Source organism: Lachnellula hyalina, assembly GCF_007821495.1.
Source record: "Lachnellula hyalina strain CBS 185.66 chromosome Unknown contig00015, whole genome shotgun sequence".
In the NCBI taxonomy this organism is placed as follows: domain Eukaryota; kingdom Fungi; phylum Ascomycota; class Leotiomycetes; order Helotiales; family Lachnaceae; genus Lachnellula; species Lachnellula hyalina.
The window spans coordinates 178,364-199,406 of record NW_022157129.1 but is presented as its reverse complement, the minus strand read 5'-3'; the positions used below and the strand labels follow the sequence as shown (position 1 = coordinate 199,406).

Below are 21,043 nucleotides of genomic sequence, written 5' to 3'. Positions count from 1 at the left end.
TCAGACCTCGGATTTAAACCATGACTTCAAGGCAGCTGAGACATTCACCACCTAATAGTCCAAATGACAATAGCATATAGATCCATCTCCGCCTATCAAAGCCTTTTTCCGGCAACCAGTTCCGTACCTATATATACCCAAATAAACCAAACCAATTCAATAAAAACAAAGCCTCCTTGGGCTCACCGGTTGGTCTGACCGAAATAACAGTTGTCCACCATACGACGTTAGAGTTTTGCTCTTTTGATGTTTTTCGTTTTTATCGTTTTCTGTTTTTACCTTTGGTTCACGTCTCCGAGACCAGAATAGACATCTTCTTCCTCTTTGGCCGCGAACCATTCCATAAAACAGAAGCATATCTGTTTGGATTTCCTAGGCTGTCTCCTGTGGTTTCCGGACATTGCCGTTGGATGACTTGACTGTACTGTATCGATCGGAAGTTTCCGTCTCGTGGCGGACTTCAAGGTTGAGTGTCAGTTCCTTGAGCTGATCTTAGAGGCGGGAGCGAAATGAGGTCTTTAGGTAGGAATGAATGGCTTCCTTGGGACTCGACAGTTGAAAGCTGCTGAGATTTAATGTGCTATAGTATTTGAGTGGATGGAACCATGTTGTAATCGCCACGTTCTCCTCCAAGGTGGATTGCCGAATAGTTTCAGCCGTATCACTAACTCATTGCTTGAGAAACGTAATCCGATTAAAGCCATATTCTTATATTTTTGCACGAATCAGAACATAATAATAGCAGCTTCATGAAAAGAACAGGATAGCTTGTAATGCAGAATTGAATCAGGGGATACAGTCTTTGACACTAATTTGAACCATAAGGATAAATTAACATGAAATTCGAGCATTAAATACTAATAGCCGGTCTTCCTTCTTAGCTCGCAGCAACATGGTATACAAAGCTAATCAAAACATGTTTAAGACTCAACTATGAGAGAACGTAAGAGCCTGAGCTGGTTGCAGAAAGAGAAGTCGAAATTCGCTAGAGGTGGTTAATAACATTAACTTAACCGCGTAGTCTTCCATCTTACTTCTGTGTATATGTAGAAAATTCAAAACCTGTAAAAATCAAAATAAAAAATCTGTTTAAATAGCAATAGCGAGTGAAAACGCCAAAATCCATCCATCAAAGTGAGTCGCGGAGATCGCGGCTTACATAAGCTTTGAGCTAATTCCTAACGACCAAGCTCTCAAACCACCACCATCACCGACCGCAATCGCCTTCCACACGCAACCCCAAACCACCCATCCACCATGACGGTCACCGAAACCGTGAAAGCAGCCGTCGGGCTCTCTACCGAATCAAAAGCAGCTCGTAAGCTCCAATCGCCCCCTCCCAATTGCTCAAACCTTCAATTGCTAATCCAACTTGTGTATTTGTAGCAGCGACACGAGAAGCCATGTCCGAAGGCCGCCTTCCTATCGCCTACCGCGATAGCTGTGCGAACTTGCTTATCCCGCTGAACCGGTGTCGGTACGAGGAGTATTATCTGCCTTGGAAGTGTGAGGTAAGCGCTGTTTCCTATTACAGATTTGGATGATGGATATGGATCTGGAGGGAAGGGATCGGGATTGGGATTGAGCAAAGGCTGATAAATGGGCAGACAGAGAGACATAGCTATGAGAAATGCCAGTACGACGAGTTCAAGAAGAGGGTTGCGAAGATGGATGAGTTGAGGGCGGCGAAGGGTGGGGAGAGGAGTAACTAGGGCATTGATGGCGGGGACTGTGTACTTGTACATATGGACAGCAATACGTGTTGCATGCGAGCAAGAATAAGGGCATTCGATGATCGATTTGGTTGTGATACATTTTGGTTAGATGGGATATTGCTGTAGCAATTGACCCGGGGGTGTTCAAGTAAGAGCCTTCGACGGGGATACCTACGCGGATTACCCTCGATACTGTATATGGACACAGAGACTCTCACAGGTAGGCGCCGAAGACAATGGGAAATCCAGCAGTCTGGTATGACGATTCATACATGGTTTACATGGCTTGCATTGAAACCAGAAGTCTGGCATTACTGCAATTCACCCGTCAATCATCCCCATCCTAGAGCTAGGAGGGGGAAAATAGGATCACTTTAGTGTCACAAAGTTTTGTTGCATATCGCATTTTGAAGGCCAAGGTCCAGACCCCGATCGATACTTGACCGCCCGGTCTAGCCAAGGTAATGTTTCTCACTCAATGGTATTCAGACGTAAACTTATCTTGTGTAGTATCGATATTCTCTTCTGCCCGCTTTGTCTATGCAATCTCCATAGCATTTTTCTCTTGCTTTTATATTAGACACGAGGCTAGTGCCACTTATTCCTCGTATTCATGACAATCAAGAAAGGTACCGCCTCCCTGAAATTCTACGGAATTACTTTTTCTTAGGAGGTAAAGCCCGAAGAAAACTCTCCAGCATCCCAAGACCAGCTTTTACCCCATCTAGAACATGCACATACTTTGCATCATCCCCAAGTTCCTCTACCAAAGCCTCCTCAACAATAGTATCCAACCCTGCCATTCCAGCACACCCCAGAATAACAACCCGAACATCCTTGTCCTTCACCAATCTCTTCGTCGCCTCCATCATCTTCCTCCTAACCAGCTCCGGTGGTGCTGTATGCAACTCCCCAGCATTTAATCCTGTGGTTTCGACCCCTTTGAACCTCTTGCAGCTCTTCAAATCATCCACCTCTAGGAAGTCCTTCACTCCTTTCGATAGGGCTTTCTCCCAGTAAGTGCCCGTACTAACAATCCCGAACCTCGAATAACTGCTTCCGGATCCCAGCGGTAGCAAGGATAGAGATGTAGAAATGCTGGCTTCGAAGATACCGGTCACGTGTACATGAGGGGCAACTTTCTTTCTGAGCATGCCGACAAGAGGATGGACGCTGTAGCAGGCGACGAGGTAGGCGTCGTAATTAGAAAGTCTTAGTTCCAGATCTGCGAGAACGATCTTTGCAGTTTCGAGGGCATCATCTTCGTTGTTGATACTTGATGGGCCGGAAGGAGCTGTATAAGTCTCGATTTGGGATGAGGTAGTTCCATTCCGATTCATTTCCTTGAGTAAAGTAGACAAGCCATCCGTCATGGAAGTTGACGAATTAGGATTGATGAGGAGGATTCTCTTAGAAGTCATCTTCATGGTTAAATAAGATTACAGGTGTAGTTGTTCGCAAAGAAGCAATTTAGAGGTAGTAATTAATAAAATACAAAGTAAGTATAAGTAAGAAATAGTTAAAAATTACATACCTAGCTCTAGCTTACAAGTTGGTAGGGTTCTCACAGCCACCATGGAGGGGAAGCTACGGCGGGTGGAAAGGGCCATCAACGCAAGCGCACAACAGGCCCCCACTACGTATCAACAACCTCAAGCTTACCTTCAACATCCTTCGAGCTCTTCACCGTCTGCAAAGATGTCGGAACCTCCAATAGGTATTGTATATTGCTTCAATTCTCGAGTATACCTACTTACATCAATCCTACAGTCCTCGACGGAGGAACCGGCTTCCTCAAAGTTGGCTATGCCGCCCAAGTATGCGCCCCCCTCTTCCAGCAAGACGGCTACAGAGGCAGAGACTAATCTTAGTACTGCTGTAGAACTTCCCCGAATTCCAATACCCCTCCATCGTCGGACGCCCTATCCTGCGTTCTGAAGAAAAAGGCACCGATGGCCTAGTCATCAAAGACATAATGTGCGGTGACGAAGCAGCCGCCGCGCGCACCATGCTGCAGGTATCCTACCCCATGGAAAATGGCATCGTCAAGAAGTGGGACGACATGCAGCATCTCTGGGACTACACTTTCTACGAGAAGATGAAGGTTGACACTACCGGGCGCAAGATCTTGCTTACGGAGCCCCCGATGAATCCGCTGAAGAATAGGGAGCAGATGTGCGAAGTGATGTTTGAGAGGTATCAGTTTGGTGGTGTTTACGTTGCTATTCAAGCTGTATTGGCGCTTTATGCACAAGGTGGGTGTTTACATTGATTGGAAAGAGGATGTGGGCGGCAGCTGACGATTCATAGGTCTCAGCTCCGGTGTGGTCGTTGATTCCGGAGACGGAGTAACTCACATTGTCCCCGTCTATGAATCCGTCGTCCTCAACCACCTAACACGCCGGCTGGACGTCGCCGGCCGAGACGTAACCCGCAATCTCATCGCCCTCCTCCTGCGCCGCGGCTACGCCCTAAACAGAACCGCCGATTTTGAGACCGTGCGCCAGATCAAAGAGAAGCTCTGCTACGTCTCATACGACTTGGAATTAGATCAGAGACTGAGCGAGGATACGACTGTCTTGGTAGAGAGCTACACCCTACCCGACGGCCGAGTAATCCGAGTTGGTAGCGAGCGTTTCGAAGCCCCCGAATGTCTATTCCAACCCCACTTAGTTGATGTCGAACAACCAGGCATCGCCGAATTTCTCTTCAATACCATCCAAGCCGCCGACGTCGATGTGCGCTCCTCGCTCTTCAAAGCCATCGTCTTGTCCGGCGGTAGCAGCATGTACCCTGGCCTACCCTCACGATTAGAGAAGGAGCTAAAGCAGTTATGGCTTACGAAGGTACTGGGCGGAAATCCGGAACGGCTGAATAAGTTTAAGGTCCGCATTGAGGATCCACCCAGGAGGAGACATATGGTGTTCCTAGGAGGTGCGGTGTTGGCGAATATCATGGCGGATAAAGAGAGTATGTGGATAAGCAAAGCAGAGTGGGAAGAACAGGGTTCAAAGGCCCTTGAAAAACTTGGGCCTAGATAAGTTGTTGACCGTTTTATGACCAAAAAGACATTGCATGCTTGCTTTTAGCGGGACTTTTTGATCTCTGCTTAACCTGGAGTGGTGTTGTGACGTGAAGAGGCCCCAAGCAAATTGCAATATGCTATTCACAAGATCGATAAAAGACAAGTTTACTTGATTGAAGTCGCCAAGTGGCGTTTTATCGAAATAATATCTTTTATCTACCCAATTTATACTAGCGCAATAGCCCCTGATTCCACAATCCAGCCGAAACCCCACATCATCTCCTTGTCCTATTATCATTAGTACTGTAAGAACGTATATCCTTTTGGTGTTCTAGGGCTACGTCTTGCGTATGCTGCGAATACGTTTTGTATTGCGGGTGTTTTCTGAGGATATGATGGCCTGGGTGAGGTTGGTATTCATAGATAGAGGGTGCTTTTGTCAGGGACTAGGGAGGATTGTAAGATGTATTGTGGTATTGCTGTTCCATTTCATACCGCAAGTCAAAGAAGATTGGGGTTCTTGTATGCAAACGCAAATCAAGCTTTTGGGACTCAAGCCGTGATGACCATTTGAGGCCAAAAGCACGCACCTCAGGTTATACTTTATTCTATTACTCTTCATCTAGTTCGGGGTAATGTCTATAGATACCCAACCCATACTTCTGCCTCTTCTCACTCGCCAGGTAAGCCTTCATCTTCGGCCGCTCCTGCACAGCCCGGTACAGCCCAAACACCTTTCCGAACTTCCCCTCCTTCTCAATCCTGCCCGTAGCATTCGGAAACGCAAACTTGACGCCATCCAAACATTGGAACAACACCAAATCTGCATATGTCAAGTTGCCGCCATACAGCCACGACCCGCCCTTGCTTGCCTCCCCTTGTAGCACACGCTCGAAATAGCCTAGGAACTTAGGCAGGCGGTTGGCAATATAGTCTGCGGATCTCCGCTTCGCTTCCGTCTTCTGGTCCTCGTAGTATAAGCCCGTCGCAATGGGATGATGACAATCGTGCGGTTCGTTCGAGAGGCCGTCAAGCGCCGTCAACGCCAACTGGTTGACCTTGTAGATAGCGTCCTCGTCCTCCTCTGCCGGCGGCACAAGTCCAAGGCGCGGTGCGAGGTAGAGCAGAATGTTGGGGGTTTGGGATATGGTGAGATCGCCGTGTTTGAGGATGGGAGGGGCGCAGGGAGGGGGGTTGGATGCGTCGCCAAGGTTTTCGGGGTTTATTTGGGCGATGACGAGGTTGATGCCGTCTTTTTGATGAGCGATATCTGTGTATGAGGCGCCTGCTTCTTCGAGGGCAAGTCGTACGTGCTCTCCGCGTCCTGGCAGGCCCGGCCAGTAGATGAGTTCGTAGGGCACATCTTTGGTGCTCTTTTGGCGCTTGGCGGCTGGTGCTGATGCCATTGTAGTTAATTGGAAGGATGAGGGTCTTGTAGTGACGATTGCTCGTTTTAGCAGTTGTATGGAGGCAGCGTGGGATCTTGCAATGATGGTCATGGAGGATGGGGGAACGTGGACGTTGATGTTTGGTGCTAGTGGTGGGGATGCATGTCTCGGAAGCGGCAACCCCTCACCTAACCGAGCCCCTGAATGTGGAGTGGCGTGGATGATTGAGGTATTACAAGTAGGTAGGTATGATCTGGTCTCTAGCATACGACGAGTAAGAAGAACCCGCACGAAAGCACGATAACGCCCAAAACTACTCGCATTCCTCCTCCCCTCGGAAAAAACAAAATTCCCTAAGAGAATGTCAAATTTCTGCACCCTTTGTCCTATCTTTGTTCGAGCTTAAAAGGATCAACAGAAAGCGGAAGCGATTAAAAAAGTTGAATATAAAGACAGTAAAATAAACTAAAACCAAGGTCGTTACAGTCGGCTTCGAAATTGGCATCCTCTTTGCAAATTCTTTGTCTATTTGAGCCACGATGCCATACGGTTAGCTGTTTCTTTGTCATTATGTTTCGGCCTGACAGAATGGCCGGCTGCTTTCACGAATCCGATTGTCATCAATTTATTGCCTAAGGATAGAATACTAGAAGGCAATCAAATTAAAGTCTCAAGGAATTCAGCAGCCAGTCTACTGCACTGCCAGCATCTGCCAGCATCTACGCGAGCATCCTTGCAGCAGAAATATTGATTCACACAGGCAACATGTCTTATATGGATTCTCACTATTGGGAATAGGAGTTGGTCCGATATTTGGGCGTTGTTCACAGACGATGCATCGTAGAGATGGTGTAAGTTTAGATTGACGAGGGAGGTATAACAGTACATCACTAACAAAATTCAGGTTTTTATATCAATTTGCCTCCTGGTGCGGGAACAATAGTAGTTAGTACTACTAAAGACTGTTCAATGACTGAGCAGTTATTAGAACAATTTAAGCCATATCTGGCAGTGGAACATCCTCCTTAGCAGGAAATGGGGTTATGTCGATATAGCTCGGCATGGACAATGGTTCCTCAAATCTCTTTGCCCTCCACCGATTGCTCGACGTAATCAAACCCCGACAGCCACCCAAAAGCCGAAACCACTTCATCAGAAATCCTGGTGTAGCCTCCCAACTCTCAGGATCACACGGCTCACCCCAAACAATTAGCCCATTTCTGTTCGCCGTGATCTCGTCATCAAACTCTGCGCTAATATCGCATTTCCTCATCTCCAACGCTGAGGACAATGTGAAATCTTGAAGGCGGCGAGAAAACAATAAGTTATTATTTCCAATCAAGTCTCCAAAGAGGTCATTGCAGAGGTCTAGATGGTCGAATTCTGCCTCGTATCGAATGAGATTGTCCCTTGAATTCGGAAAGGGGAATACGTTGAACCATGCTGAATGCGAGATATTCATCTGCACTTCGGTCGGCTGCAGTGCTATTGGGAGCGGCTTATCGGTCCGAGGGAGGATGATGGTGTAGCTGTCGCAAAGATTAATTTGCTGCGGCATAACTTTCACTGGATTCTTCTTGTAGATAACCGCGTTGGATTTTAGGGCTTCCTTGAGTTCAGTGATTGCTCGGTAGACGTTTAGGTGTATGAGTCGGAGAAGATGATCAGAAGAGAGTGGGAAGTAGGTTGAGAGTGGCACATATCGGGTTGATGGCGACACTCCAGAGGTAATGATCCGTCCCCAATCACCTGAACTTATATTGGAAAACGACCATCCTGGGCTGCGTGTTTCTTGAGAAGAGTAAAGAAACAAGTTTTCGATAGGAGTGTTATTGGGTCGTAAATATGGAGAGCTAGGCGCCAACTGCCCTTCTAGAAGTATCTGACTATCATGCAACTCCGGTCCAGCTGCACGATTGACTTTCCCTGTTTGGTTTCCTTCCAGTGTTGTGCTGCTTTCTACAATTGTTTTTTCACGGAGCTAAGGACCTCGGATAGGGATATCGGAAACCCTAAAACGCTCAACACGAAATGCGCATTTCTTTATATCTTGTTTGGCGTGTTTTCTTCGATATGTGCGTTGACTTAATCGATTCTGAATCCTCTTTCTCTCCTCCTTCTCCGTTACCTTCGTCCAGTCATCGTCCGCTTTCCACAAATCTGGATGATCCCTGCTGGCGGACCGAGAACTCTCTATGATAAAGCTACATGGGTTCGCAAGGCTTATTGAAATTTCCAGATTGAGAAGAAATAATAATTATGTTAAAAGGTCGACGAAGAGGATGGGGATGGGGATGATCTATGATATGAAGTTCGCTTTATAATTAACGTAAATTAGTGGATTATGGAAATTTCCTTTCTCAGATTAGCGTAGAAGCTTATATCGCGGATGCCAGCAGAAGTTTGAACAGGAGCATAGGATTTCAGCCAATCACAGACGCATAATTGTTTACTTTTCCTAAAGAGGAAAGTATCATAAGCTGAAGTCTGTATGCCTTGCTATACGTCGTATCCATATTGCATTATATGATATCACGGAACAAGGAAAATGCTCCCTCAATACAACAGAACCAACCATGAGGGCAAACAAATATTAGAATATAAGTATAGACCAGAACCTTCTCCGAAGCAGTTTTCGGTTTCACTTTCCATCCACGGCAAAGCCTTTTGCATTGATCAACACTACTTTCTGCACTAAAATATTGCCTTCACGATCTTTTCTCAATAGCCGAGTACATCGAACTTCAAAGTCGAAGATGTGGAGCGTCTCTTCTCTCCCATCCCTCAAGGGCAAGATATTTATCGTGACCGGAGAAAACACCGGCATCGGCTAAAGGCGCATACGTATACATGGGCGCCCGCTCTTCCAGAAAAGTCACCGCAGCCATCTCCAAGATCAAAGAAACGCACCCCGAGGCGGACGTTCAGGTTCTCCTAATGGACCACACAATTCTCAGCACCGTTGTTTCAGCAGCGAAAAGCTTCTCGGTCCAAGAACCAAAGCTACATGGGCTGATTCTAAACGCCGGTATAGTGGCTGTCCCGTATGAGATCACACCCGATGGTTTTGAAATTCAGATGCAGGTTAACTATATCGCGCACTGGTTGCTGACATACCATCTTCTTCCCATCCTGTTGTCGACGTCGTTGAAAGATGGCGAGGGGTCGGCAAGAGTCGTTCCCGTGACGAGCGAAGGCCATCGACGACCCTGGACCGTAACGAAAATCCCATATGATGAGACAGAAATCAAAGGGTTTGGGCGTTGGGGACTGTATGGAGTAAGTAAGCTTGCGGACATTCTACTTGCAAAACCTCTGCACGCTTCATATGGGCCTGGATCATTAAACTCGATGCAAGGGATGGGGGAGATTTGGGCTGCTGCAGCAAATCCCGGATTCATTGATACGCAGCTGAACGAGAAAAACCGAGATAGTGTGGGCTGGAAATTGAAGTGGATTCATAGCTTCATCCGGGCTACCGGGGTGGTGCGGCCTTGCGATGAGGGGTGTGTTAGTAGCTTATTTGTGGCTGCTAGTCCGCAGTTTAAGAAGGAGATGAGTGGGTTGTATTTCAGCGAGAAGGCCAACATAACGAAGCCAAGTCCGGCAGCGATGAGCGAAGAAGAGAGAGTGAAGTTGGAGGCATGGACGCAAGAGGTGATGAAGAAAGGTGGGTGGATTTAGGACTAGCACTGTGTATGAATCAGGTCTATAGGCAAGTGGGTGGCGCAGAGGGTGTAGTACTTCGTTTCGTCTTGGGTCATTTAGACGAAAAGAATGAATAGAAGGGAACTGGTGAACCTACTTCGGGCGATGGACCAATTGGCAGTGAATTTGAGGAAAGGGTTGCTCAATTTAGGGATGGGAGATAATTTCTGGTAGGCTTGAGAAGCTTTGGATGGAGGAAGTTTCCGATGAGTATAATAGGAAGTTAACAGAAAAGCTAAGTCTATATTGGTAAAAGGGTTAGCGTGTTCGTTCAAGTCACTCTCCAACTGCGATTTGGTGCGTCTTGCCGCGTTCGTGGTTTAAGAAATGTTTGTAGCATCATGCGTGCTTCTAAGGAATAGCTATATTCTTTATTTTCACTTGAACTTCGACAAAGGTGTGGCTACAGGGAGTCATAAGCCAGCCATTAATAAGCCTAGGACTCTGAGATTGGGTTAATTTGCATGGAAGAAGTCATTAAAGCAACTATATTCGAGGTCTGAAACCTCCCTAGTAGAGCGTCAAGTAATTTCAAAGGCAAAAACCACGGTTCAGCTATATTAGTTTCACCCTCAAGCGCCAGAGACTACATCCGATGTGGTAGTAGTAGAGTTAAATACTAAAGTCAGTCCTTAACATTATAAATAGAGCAGTGCGGCTTAAGAAAGGGTACCAAAGAGTATAATGATTATTATCTATCAGTGGTAGATTATTCTAGCGGTTTCATTTCACACCTTAGTCAGCTACTTAAACTAGGAGAATATCTCATAGAGATCGCTTTAGTCTTATTCATTAAAATTTTATATAGGAGTAGTCCTAAGATAACCTTGAATTAGTGAATTGATCAAAGTGGTGCGCAGTAAAATGTTTTTATACTACCCACCAATATAAAAGAGCAAGCAAAGTCCCATTCAACCATAACAAAAACGCCAGCAGAGCCAGATCGATATGTCTCAAGAATCACGCCCAAGTCCTTACCCCCCGTCCCCCCCTACCAACTAGATCTCCAGACAATCCTATCAGATCCATGCGTCCTATTCAAGCAGGAACCGTCAAAACCAAGCCGAAAAGCTACTCAGCAGCCCAAATACAAGAAAGTGCAAATAGGATCACAGAAGCATTCACATATATCTCGCCGCAGAGCGCAAAGAATGCGTTGCTCTATTCTGGGGGACATCTCCCCGATGCTATCAGGCTTCTTCTCAGCCACAGAGACAAAGGTGGAAGGTTCGACGTGCCAGATGATAGAGCCCCAGTTGTCAAACGCGTCAAAGGCAAGGGCCGAAAGGAAGTTATCGACTCAACAAGTGACAACTCTCCAAGTCTTCCGCTAGCGAAACAAACCTCTACGGGGGAAGTTATCGACCTGACAAGTGATGGATCCCCAAGTCCACCAAAGTTCCCACGAGCAAGAGCTGGAGAACTAGAAACATTCACCCGCCCGGTACCCAACAAACCCCTATTTCCAAGTCATCTTCCGCGAGTAAGAGTCAAAGGGATGGAAACAGTCACCCTACCGGCACCTCGCACGCCTTTGTCCCCAAGTCCTCAGATACCTAGAAGTGAAATCTCATACGACACTATCGACATGACAACTCCAAGCCCTCCGGAAAAACAAGGAAAGAGCCCGGAGAAAGTTTACGACTCAAACAGCAAAAGACCTTCATTTCCGACAGCAACGAAAGACAAATATCATGTAGATACGGGATTCAGATCACCAACCCTCCACATTCAAAAAGGCCCTGAACCCGAGGCAAATAATATTACCGACAAATGCATGCGCGTATTGCTATCAGCATCAGATACATATTCCGCGGCAGCCAACAAGGCAGCACTGGACCGGATCAGGGAGCAAGATCTGCAGCTGAGAAAAATCATGGGAACGAAGAGCAGCCCGCGAGATGGTGTGGAAACGATCTTGTGTAAATGTGTGGAGCGCTTGGAAGATGAGTCCAAGACTCTGCTGAGGGAAGATATGCAGAGACTTGTTCACTGTATTACGAAAGTTGCGGAAGTGAAAATCCTGAAGGGGAGTGCGAAGCAGGAGGCCAATCATTGGAAAGTGTTGCCGCTCCCGGTTAGACAGTCAGAGCTGTATGGAATTATTGATGAGGAGTATCTGAGTCGTGATGGAGAAGCAGCTTTGACAAACTTCATGGAAATGTGGGGAAAGAAGTCTAACATCCATCGCCTGACTTTGGGGTCCGTGGTAGCTCTTGCTAAAGATGTTGCTAGGGTCACAAAAGCACTTCATCAGATTTTGATTCTAGATGTGGAGTATACGCATATGGAGGCAAGAGAAAATGATAGGTGGGCTGGTTTGTTACAGGACTAGAATATATGGTACTTGAGTTGTAACAATAAAGTTTGACTATGTCATATGTTGAATGATCATTTTTGGATAGCATTTTAAGGTTTCTTTTTTGCGTATATGCTACATAAAGATGGTGTGCAACTACCTAGGTAGGTAGTGACTGACATAAAGCAGTCGGCGTCTTAAAAAGAAGTGATCAAGCCTGAGCTGTCCGGTCTATTTACCGGAGAAGCCACAATATCAACGTTGTGGTCTTTGGAATGAAAGACCGCAAGGTCTAGAAGAATGATGTAGAAGCAATAGGCATATCTATTGACAATTATTTACCCAGCTTGTATTCCTAAACGCTCAGCAAGAGTAACCAACGTATACTCGTCCTCTTCAATCCATATGCCCAGAATGTTTCTCTCTCGTAACTCTGGATTTTCTCCTTCTCCAACGGTCTATCTAGATATATTGTTCAAAATCCGCGCGCTTTCGCACCTTTCAAATTATTTAGATGCGCGACCACAAGCCCACACTCCTCGGGCTTTTCGCCCATCTTCTCTCCCGTTCCGAGATATACCTTGGGGTTCGGCTTAAAGGATCAGAAGGAGAATTTTAAACGACACATCCTTCAGCTGCTAACCTCGTGTAGCATCAAAGTATTCAAGAGACACGAAAACGAGCTATACCGGCGTATACCTTTGAATTCTTTCCCGAGCTTCCAGCTGAGATTCAACTCAAAATTTGGACCTTGGCATCACTTACTGAACACCCGCAAACCTATCGTTTTGCCCATATTGCAAGAGTAGCCTGAAGCTACGATGAATATGATGAAGCAGGCGGATCAGAATACAGTGTTTGGAGGACCGACTCTGAAGCTGATGACTTTGACTGATTGCATCCTCGCAAGTCTTAGGGCTTGAAGAACTTGTGGAAGGAAAGGTGATCTGCGTGAAGCGTGTACTGTAGGAGGTGAAGTTGAGTTGAGGTTGGAATGAGGTTAAACGCGTCTGCACGGACCAGATGCTGATATCGGCTCTCACTTCCCTACGGAGTAGTAGAGGTCGAGGCAATAGACAATGACTTACCGTTCCCTAAATAAAATCAAACACCGTGGCTTATGGAGCTGTATGTAGCCGTACTTTCCGGGATGAAATATACAGAAAGAGCGACGCGCATGTCACTTTATTAGACAAGGCAAGTGCGATCATGGAATGACTCCAACCATCAGGTAACTTTTCAATCAATCGCTCACGAACTCCACGGCTAACAAACAGAATATGATATAGAGGAGTCTCTCGCAGATGTCGGAACTGTCTTCCTACGTGTACCAGATAATGACACTTATTTACAAGGTGCTTGCAAGAGGTTGTATATTCGAACCGGTAGCTTGAGAAAAGGAACTTTGCCGCCTCCAGTTTATACCCTCTGGTACTTGTTGGCCTTGTCTCTACCATTTCACTCACACTCCTGCTGGGCCCCCTGACCAACTATTGCGCTTGCTCCAACGTCCGTTCCATTGCTTGCCTGCGGCCTGAGCTCCATCATAACGTGATTCGAATCTTGGTCTGGGCTGCTGATATCTTCCTCCGTCTTGATAGTCCCCCCTCGGCGATCTCGATCTATATCTCTGCCTATCGCCATCTCCACCTCGCGGCTGGTCGTATCTTGGTCGGTAAGAGTCTCCTATCTGCAGCCCGTAGGGTCCGTAATACGTGAGATCTGATCCTTGCCGACGAGATCCTCGGTCTCTCAATTCACCCTTGTCGTGTGCTCTGGCGCGAGATGGACTCCTTGATTGATGACCAGATCCTCCGGCATCAACCTTTCGGGCGCCTTGTGCTTCAGGTGATTTGACTGCATTGTCTTCTGCTTCTTCCATCGGTTTCTTTTGGGGTGCTGGCATGGGGAACTCTTCTGGCAGAACTAGTCTTGTTAGCTGTCTGCCTTGTATTGTCGCATTTGCACTTACAGAATTTGTCCCAAATGAGCTTGTCGATCTTCCATGCTTGCTCGTATCTGCTCAAGTCGTCTCCGTGAACTTCGTATACGTAGACATCGGTAGTAGCCTCCGCAAGTTGTGCTTCGAATTGGTCGAGGTCGATATCGCTGTGCAAAGCTCTGCTTTTGATCATGGGCATAACAGACATGTAGAGCCCGAAGTTCGGATCGACTGTGCTCGGTTGAGACATTTCGAAAGAGGTTGAACAGGTCGTAGTACAAGTAGGTAGTTCATACGAAAGAAAAAATGGATATACTTGATGTCGTCGAGTGAATCATTTTCCCTGCTAGTTCTTAGGTGGTATTCACAAAACGCGAGAGATATAATAACCGTCATGTGCTGGCAGAATTTGTTCCAACTTTGCAAATTGCAACAGAAAATACCCCTTTCCCGAAATTGAATTGATTTCCATTATGTTTCCCTCCCGAATAGGAATTTCTTAGGAATCTCTAGGCTTTGCTTTTAGTCAGATAAGGCCTTTTGCTATTCTTTTTGATATGGGTAATGATTTAATCCTGAGTAAATGTTTACTCTCGCTTAGCGAGATTTTCTTTCATCCCCCCTTTACCGCCCACCCAAAAGGGAAACTGGTCACAGGGCAAGCAACTTTACACTCAACTTCTATCGATAGTTTGCAGCAGTTTTTTTTTTTTTGAATAGGACATGCATTCGTTTGTTTGATAGGTCGTTGATTTGGTCCCCTTTCAAAAAGAATCAAATCACCTACCTATCAACACACAGTTCAAATCTCCAGCTTTGAGCCACATCTTGATACACAACACCAAAAATCCCATGTTTCTCAAAACTCAATATCCAACTTCTCCTTCTGGTCAAAATCATAGGCATTACCATACGCACCCTTCAAATATGTATCCAATATCTCCTGTTCAGGTTTAAGTCGGCCTTGAATCTGAAGCCCACCATCGCTTTCGAGCTGCGGCCGAAGCTCCTCTGAGAAAGTAATCTCCATAGCATTCCTAGCACTATCAGCATACTGTACTGTAATCCAGAGAACCATTATAAAAAAAAAAATCGCTCACCTGAACCAGGGCGCGAAATGAATCATCGCAAGCATGACTCTTGTCTGCTCCGTGAAGTTCGGCTTCCCCGCATGCCATAACCGCAAATCCCGCACGACAATCGAGCCTTTCCTGACGACAGGTTGTGAGGATTGCCGCTCTTGCGCTCGTGCTGCAAGCACATCTTTCCTGATGCGACCGCTCGCTCTCTCGCCGTGCTCGCCTTCTTGAACATGTTTGCCTGAGTTCAGATGCGACCCTAGCCAGACTTCTGTGGTGCCGTTGTCTAGCGTCATCTCGACCAGTGGGATATTTATAACTAGCGCGAATGGAGATCGTGGGTGTTCGAAGTCGGCGTCTGAATGGACGGGTTGCGATTGGGGTTCTGAGTCGGGAGCTGGTGGGAGTGCGCTGTTGCCGGATATGAAGGATAGCCTGGGGCGAGGGCCCAGAAGGGACGAAGTGGTTTGGGTGGCGAGGGGGTTGAGGAAGATGTTTGGGTCGAAGTACCTTTTCACCAATGGAGGGTTTTGCTGGATGTTCCTTTTTCACGTTAGTGCATGTTCTTTTCAAGACCGTTAGGTGGGAAGAACCCTTTATTGTAGTTGAAGGGCATTGAGTCACCGGCTGATTGTAGGAAGAGAGCATCTGCAACCATTTTCTCATTCAAGAAGTCAAGCTTGTCATGTGGGATTGCATTTTCGAGGGCTACGATCCCGTCGTGGTGAAGTGCACGTGTTGCGAGTTCAAGGCTCCTCCATGACAAGATCCCAGAGCTCCTCTCCTCCGGTGTTACAATGACGGCTTTTGGAAGTGACGAAAATCGTCTCACTGAACGTGAAATTTGCCGGGGAGCCTGTGCTCTTATGCTTGATTTGGGGATTCGAGAGAACATTCTGAAGTAGCTGTTTTGTGACTTAAGTTGAGATGGGTGAATATGACAACGTAGCTTTATATTCTTTATTTTCAAAAGTGGCATTGCCTTCTCTGGTATACACTAACTACACGAGCTACACATGACATGTATATAGTCCCGAATCCCACTGTCGTCTACCGACCCCGCCAATCTCACCTCTCCAACCCACCCCGCACTTTTTCCCCGGCCCGACTTCAATCCTGCCTGCCAACTAACCAATACCTGAGTCACCACTGTCGAATTATCATATGAATAGTACGACCCATAGCCCAGAGAAGATATCCTCATATGTAGCCATTAGTATGCTACAAGCACATAGCAAAATACATGCGTAGTAATGAAAAGCGTATTCTTCAAATAAACTCTAGCTAGTTTCGTAAAATTCATGTCTCCTTAGCATGGCTTCCTTGCCCAAGACTTCCTGCAACTGCAAGTAAGACTTTCTCAACCTTCTTCCAATCCTCATCCTCCGAGCCTTTATAAGCAATCATCTCGTTATGCGTCTTACTCGCGTGTATTACATCTTCTCTCCCCGGTTCAGGCCGGTTCTATACATCGCATTAGCCTCTTCGTCCCGTTGGAACTAGCAAGATCTAGGTACTCACCCGCTCATCAACTCCCCCACTCGTCTCCAGGAACCACCACACCTTGAACCGTCCCTCTTGACACAGTTCGGCAAACCGACTCTGACTCTCTCCCAACCACCTTACCTCTCTCTGCATTTTCTTGATCTCCTCGCTCACGCCCACATGGTCATCCTCTCCCGCCGTCGCAAGTGCCATATTCTTCCACGGCGCACTATTCCTCGGAACCCCAAAAAACAACACCGCTCTCGTCCTCTCCAAAAGCCCCTGATCCGAATACAGAATCCCCTTTAGCAACGGCCCACCGAAACTATGCGCTAGCCATACCAAATCCCCGTTTGGGTTTCCTGCGCTTCTAGTCACCTGCTCAATAGCGAACCGCGCGATTTCTTCCGTTTCAATCCTATCTTCGTCTTCTTTGCTGTATCCGAAACTTAGCACTCGTATTTGAGTTGCTGGCTCGAAGATGCCTGGCAGTAGATCGCGCAGCCAGAAACAGGATGTGTCTTCGTCTGTCCAGCATTCTGTCACGTGGCCGCCATGGCCGTGAATTGCGACGAGACTAGCATGATATATTAGTTGCTAGTGTGTGAGATATAGGGGATGCAATGCGATGCGACGCGATGCTTACGTGAGAGTGGGATTAGGAGACGAGTAGATTTCATGAAGTGCAAGATTGTTCTGAGTCTTTTCAGGTTTCGGGGGCTGAGATTCGGGTTTTCCTTGGCGAGCTTTGGGGGTGAGGTGGTGTAGAAATTTCTTCATGATTGTTGATGGGAGAAGGTGCTTGCAGATAGAGAAGAGGTGCTAGAAAAAGGATGGACTTGTGAAAAGTGGGGGAAGGGATTCCTGGAAGCTCCGACTATTAGGCAGCAGCCTTGTTTGCGGCGCATTGTATTGTCAACGTTGTCTACCTGGCCTGGGTATTCCATATCGCATGCACCATTCTATCACAGTAACAGTAACAGTAAATTTAAAGAAAGCAGATAAGAAAACTGTTTTTGATATGTCAATCCGCAGTGGACACTACCTTGGTTGAGCTGCCATATAGAGAAGCGGTTCGTTCAAACATGGCAACGAGAACTAGAGAAACAGGTACGATCATGAAGAGGCTCTCTTCAAAAAGTAAAGGCAAGTCAAACGACCTCGAGCGGGACGGCCAAAGCTTCTAGCTGGGGGTCATCTGTATATAGAATTGTTCATGCTTGAAAGTAAAGAATGAAGTGTTAGTTCAAAGTGGAGCAACGACGGGAATCGAAGCAATTGGGCTTTGCTTTTGACGAAGGCGGTTATTGATGCCTGAACTTCGTCTTCTAGCTATCTATGTTACAATTGCGCTCGAGTTAGGGGATCGTTAGAGCCTGCCGCATCTTCAAACCCAGGTGCCGGTGGTGAATTGATGTTTGGATCATCAGGATGCACGAAATGACGTGGATTGTAAGCTTTAAGAAACCAAATTCAAACTATAACAACATACAGAGCAGAACGGAGAAGCGAAGCAGGAAATTCTGACAACAGGCATAACGTGAACGTAAGCGGATTATATCTTGGCCTCCAACTTGCGTTTCTGCGAAGGGATCCAATAACGTAGATCACAGACAACCGCTGGGAGGAGGATTCTCAAATCAAATGAACATATAGTAGAACGGTGAGAGTGTGTTAGCGGAGAGGAGAACTGTAAAAAAAAGAGAGATTGAAGAAGAGTTAGACAATGACTGACTAGTAATCTTAGCGCGACCCCACTCCACGTGATCATCTTCTTATCTTCCCTAATATTTGTTTGTGAGGCGCACCTTTACCTTCTTTGATATAGCCCATCTTGGGTTGTTCCACTCTCAATGTCAGTGGACTCATTTGTACCATCTCTATGTCTACTCACCCGCCGGTAGAAGGCAACCAGAATGCCTCGGCGCCTAAAATTCCAGCTAATGGATGGACGAGGAAAGACCGCCCCTGCGACGCGTGTAGGAGACGCAAAAGTAGATGTATTATGCCCCAGGACTCGGAAACTTGTATACTATGTCAATCTCGCGCAGAGCAATGTACTTTTGTTCAAAGTCCTCAGAGAAGAAAGAGGCGGAAACTTGACGAGGATGAAAAAAATGCAGATGGGATGAAACTAGGGTATGATTAGACATGTACATTATTGACTTTACGGCTAACTATTTGATATAGATCTCTAGAGTCAGAGAGAAGCAGTAGGGCTCTGACTCGTCTAAAACTTCCTGGCTGACCTCTAAGATATCTACGCCAAACCTCCAATCAACGATTACAGAGCCCTGCCTGGCCCTTCGCTCTTGAAGCAAACACTGGGCCTCCAGAACCGGCAGCATAGCCAATATCTTGGTCAAACTACTGAGTATGATACTCGTCTCATCAACCTCTCGCCATTCAATGGACGAGGAGAGTACGTCAGCATGCCAGGAACACTTCGACGTGTCAGTCCAAAGACTCACTTCATCATGAAATCCGAAAGTCAAGCAGAAGTGGATGACGAGCTCGCGAATCTTGATCTCGTAGAGAGCATCGTTCAGCCACATGGTCAGGCTCTAGTTGACTTGTACTTTCGGATTGTCCACCCAAGTTTCCCGATCATGCATAAGAAGGTGTTCCTTGAGAAATATGATCGAACGTATCGGGAGTTCACGCCACCTGTTTTAGCTGCCGTCTATATATTAGCGCTAAATTGGTGGTCTTATAGTCCTAATCTTGTTAATCTTCCCAAGCCAGATGTCCTGAAGTTGGAGAAACTCGCTCCCAAGATGATGAGTGATGTCCTGAATCGACCGAAGCTTTCAACTGTGCAAGCCGGATTGTTGCTTCTTCAGCGTCCTGATGGTGACTCATGGGCTCTCACAGGTCAACTTATCGCGGTGGCACAGAATTTAGGACTTCACCTTGACTGTTCCGGGTGGAAGATTCCCGAATGGGAGAGGAGTTTAAGAAAGCGACTAGCCTGGGCACTTTACATGCAAGATAGGTGGGGAGCATTGGTCCATGGTCGACCGCTACTGATCCATGAGGACAACTGGTCCGTGAAGCCGCTTGAGGAGAGGGATTTCCCTGAGACTGCCGAGGATGACGATGAGGAAGAAGGAAGTTCAGAGATTGAAAAGGGGAGACTGACGTTCGTCCATATGATTTCTCTGACTGAAATCCTATCTAGTATTTTGAGAACATTCTTCACTTTAAGCTCCATGGCTGCCTTGGAGAGTGAGCGTGAAAATGCGACCACGGTAACATTGGAAAAGGCAAAGCCAATCCAGCTGAGATTGAAGGATTGGTATTCGAAACTGCCTCCAAGTCTGGCAGTAGGGGACACGAAAGCAAGGAAACTCTCTTCAACTGGTAAGCATCTCCTTTGACTAATGTTCTGAGTATTGACCAGCCAAGGATCATTACATCTTGCATACTTTGCGGCAGAAGTGACCCTACACCGAGCAATAATCCGCTTCGACACTAGCAATACCGACGAGAACCTCCGATCCATCACTCGAGCTGCTGCAAAGATGCGTTTCATTTCTGCCATCGACCTCGTCAATAAACTCGAGCCCGCACACCTCCAGAGCTTCTGGTACTTTGCTTCCAAAGTCAACCTCGCAATTATCGCGACATTCGGGAGTCTGCTGTGGGCTACAAGCCAAAGCACAGATGAAGCTGATTTCTACCGATCTAAGCTCGCAGAATATCGGTGGACATTGAGAGTGAGCAGTAAGGGTGCCGAGTTCATGAAGTTTACAGTTGGGATGCTAGATGCCAGCACAGTCTTTATGAAAGACGGTAGCAAAATCGCGACGCCGAAGACCATAAAGCCCGATACTGCTCAAGATAAAAAAGAGGAGCAACTCATTTCATCAATGGATAAGAGCCAACAAATATCGGATCCTACAGCTACTGGAATGAACCAAGTGTCTCCGAGCACTGGGTACTCGACCGAATCTGTAGGAGTCTACGAAGCCGACTTTGACGCCTCTATTCTCGCGCAAGATATCCGACCAACTTGGTCAGATTTTGCAGAGAACGTGAACTTCACAGCTGGGGATATACAGGATTGGAATCTGGATCAACTGTATAACTTTGAGGATGTGCAAGGGGTTGATCCGCTGCTTGCGAACCGGAGGTTCATTCAGGAGTATGATGAGAGGGGAAACAACTTTGGTGGTTTCTGAGCTCATCTCGGAACATTGCGGTCAAGACACATAATTTATTTCCCCACCCAACTTGAGCCACTCGAATGAATTAGTCCCAAGTCTTATGAAGCCTGAACCAGAGACATGCGTGGAAGGGATATAATGGAGAAAGTTAGAAGGAACAGATTCAAAGCTGGCCGTTTGTCCAACTTGTGAATTCGACCAAGCAAAATCGGTGCATCAGTATCTCGTTGCAT

The 21,043-nt window shown here is 46.7% G+C and overlaps 8 protein-coding genes across 8 annotated transcripts; 4 read left to right on the top strand and 4 right to left on the bottom strand.

The window, feature by feature from the left end:
- Positions 1-1,257: 1,257 nt before the first annotated feature.
- LHYA1_G000911 (NADH dehydrogenase [ubiquinone] beta subcomplex subunit) lies at positions 1,258-1,712 on the top strand (the record flags this gene model as incomplete). The annotated part of the gene is made up of 3 exons (XM_031145900.1): positions 1,258-1,318; positions 1,387-1,511; positions 1,608-1,712. 3 exons carry the CDS (start codon positions 1,258-1,260, stop codon positions 1,710-1,712), a joined length of 291 nt encoding a protein of 96 aa, XP_031008504.1.
- Positions 1,713-2,371: 659 nt separating this feature from the next.
- Positions 2,372-3,142, bottom strand: LHYA1_G000910 (Uncharacterized protein; the record flags this gene model as incomplete). The annotated part of the gene is made up of 1 exon (XM_031145899.1): positions 2,372-3,142. The coding sequence occupies one exon, from the start codon at positions 3,140-3,142 to the stop codon at positions 2,372-2,374; it is 771 nt and encodes a 256-aa protein (XP_031008503.1).
- Positions 3,143-3,290: 148 nt separating this feature from the next.
- Positions 3,291-4,756, top strand: ARP2 (Actin-related protein; the record flags this gene model as incomplete). Its single annotated transcript, XM_031145898.1, has 4 exons — positions 3,291-3,355; positions 3,433-3,532; positions 3,598-3,970; positions 4,026-4,756. 4 exons carry the CDS (start codon positions 3,291-3,293, stop codon positions 4,754-4,756), a joined length of 1,269 nt encoding a protein of 422 aa, XP_031008456.1.
- Positions 4,757-5,351: 595 nt separating this feature from the next.
- GST (Glutathione S-transferase) lies at positions 5,352-6,146 on the bottom strand (the record flags this gene model as incomplete). Its single annotated transcript, XM_031145897.1, has 2 exons — positions 5,352-5,379; positions 5,401-6,146. 2 exons carry the CDS (start codon positions 6,144-6,146, stop codon positions 5,352-5,354), a joined length of 774 nt encoding a protein of 257 aa, XP_031008457.1.
- A 976-nt stretch (positions 6,147-7,122) lies between these two features.
- LHYA1_G000907 (uncharacterized protein) lies at positions 7,123-8,319 on the bottom strand (the record flags this gene model as incomplete). The annotated part of the gene is made up of 2 exons (XM_031145896.1): positions 7,123-8,087; positions 8,118-8,319. Coding segments are annotated over 2 exons (1,167 nt in total), but the record flags the coding sequence as incomplete, so codon positions are not given.
- A 659-nt stretch (positions 8,320-8,978) lies between these two features.
- On the top strand, positions 8,979-9,812 carry LHYA1_G000906 (putative oxidoreductase; the record flags this gene model as incomplete). The annotated part of the gene is made up of 1 exon (XM_031145895.1): positions 8,979-9,812. The coding sequence occupies one exon, from the start codon at positions 8,979-8,981 to the stop codon at positions 9,810-9,812; it is 834 nt and encodes a 277-aa protein (XP_031008455.1).
- Positions 9,813-14,936: 5,124 nt separating this feature from the next.
- On the bottom strand, positions 14,937-16,051 carry kanJ_0 (Kanamycin B dioxygenase; the record flags this gene model as incomplete). Its single annotated transcript, XM_031145894.1, has 3 exons — positions 14,937-15,114; positions 15,178-15,699; positions 15,750-16,051. 3 exons carry the CDS (start codon positions 16,049-16,051, stop codon positions 14,937-14,939), a joined length of 1,002 nt encoding a protein of 333 aa, XP_031008452.1.
- Positions 16,052-18,523: 2,472 nt separating this feature from the next.
- Positions 18,524-20,825, top strand: DAL81_0 (Transcriptional activator protein; the record flags this gene model as incomplete). The annotated part of the gene is made up of 4 exons (XM_031145893.1): positions 18,524-18,780; positions 18,832-18,854; positions 18,898-20,004; positions 20,050-20,825. 4 exons carry the CDS (start codon positions 18,524-18,526, stop codon positions 20,823-20,825), a joined length of 2,163 nt encoding a protein of 720 aa, XP_031008453.1.
- Between the last annotated feature and the right edge of the window lie 218 nt (positions 20,826-21,043).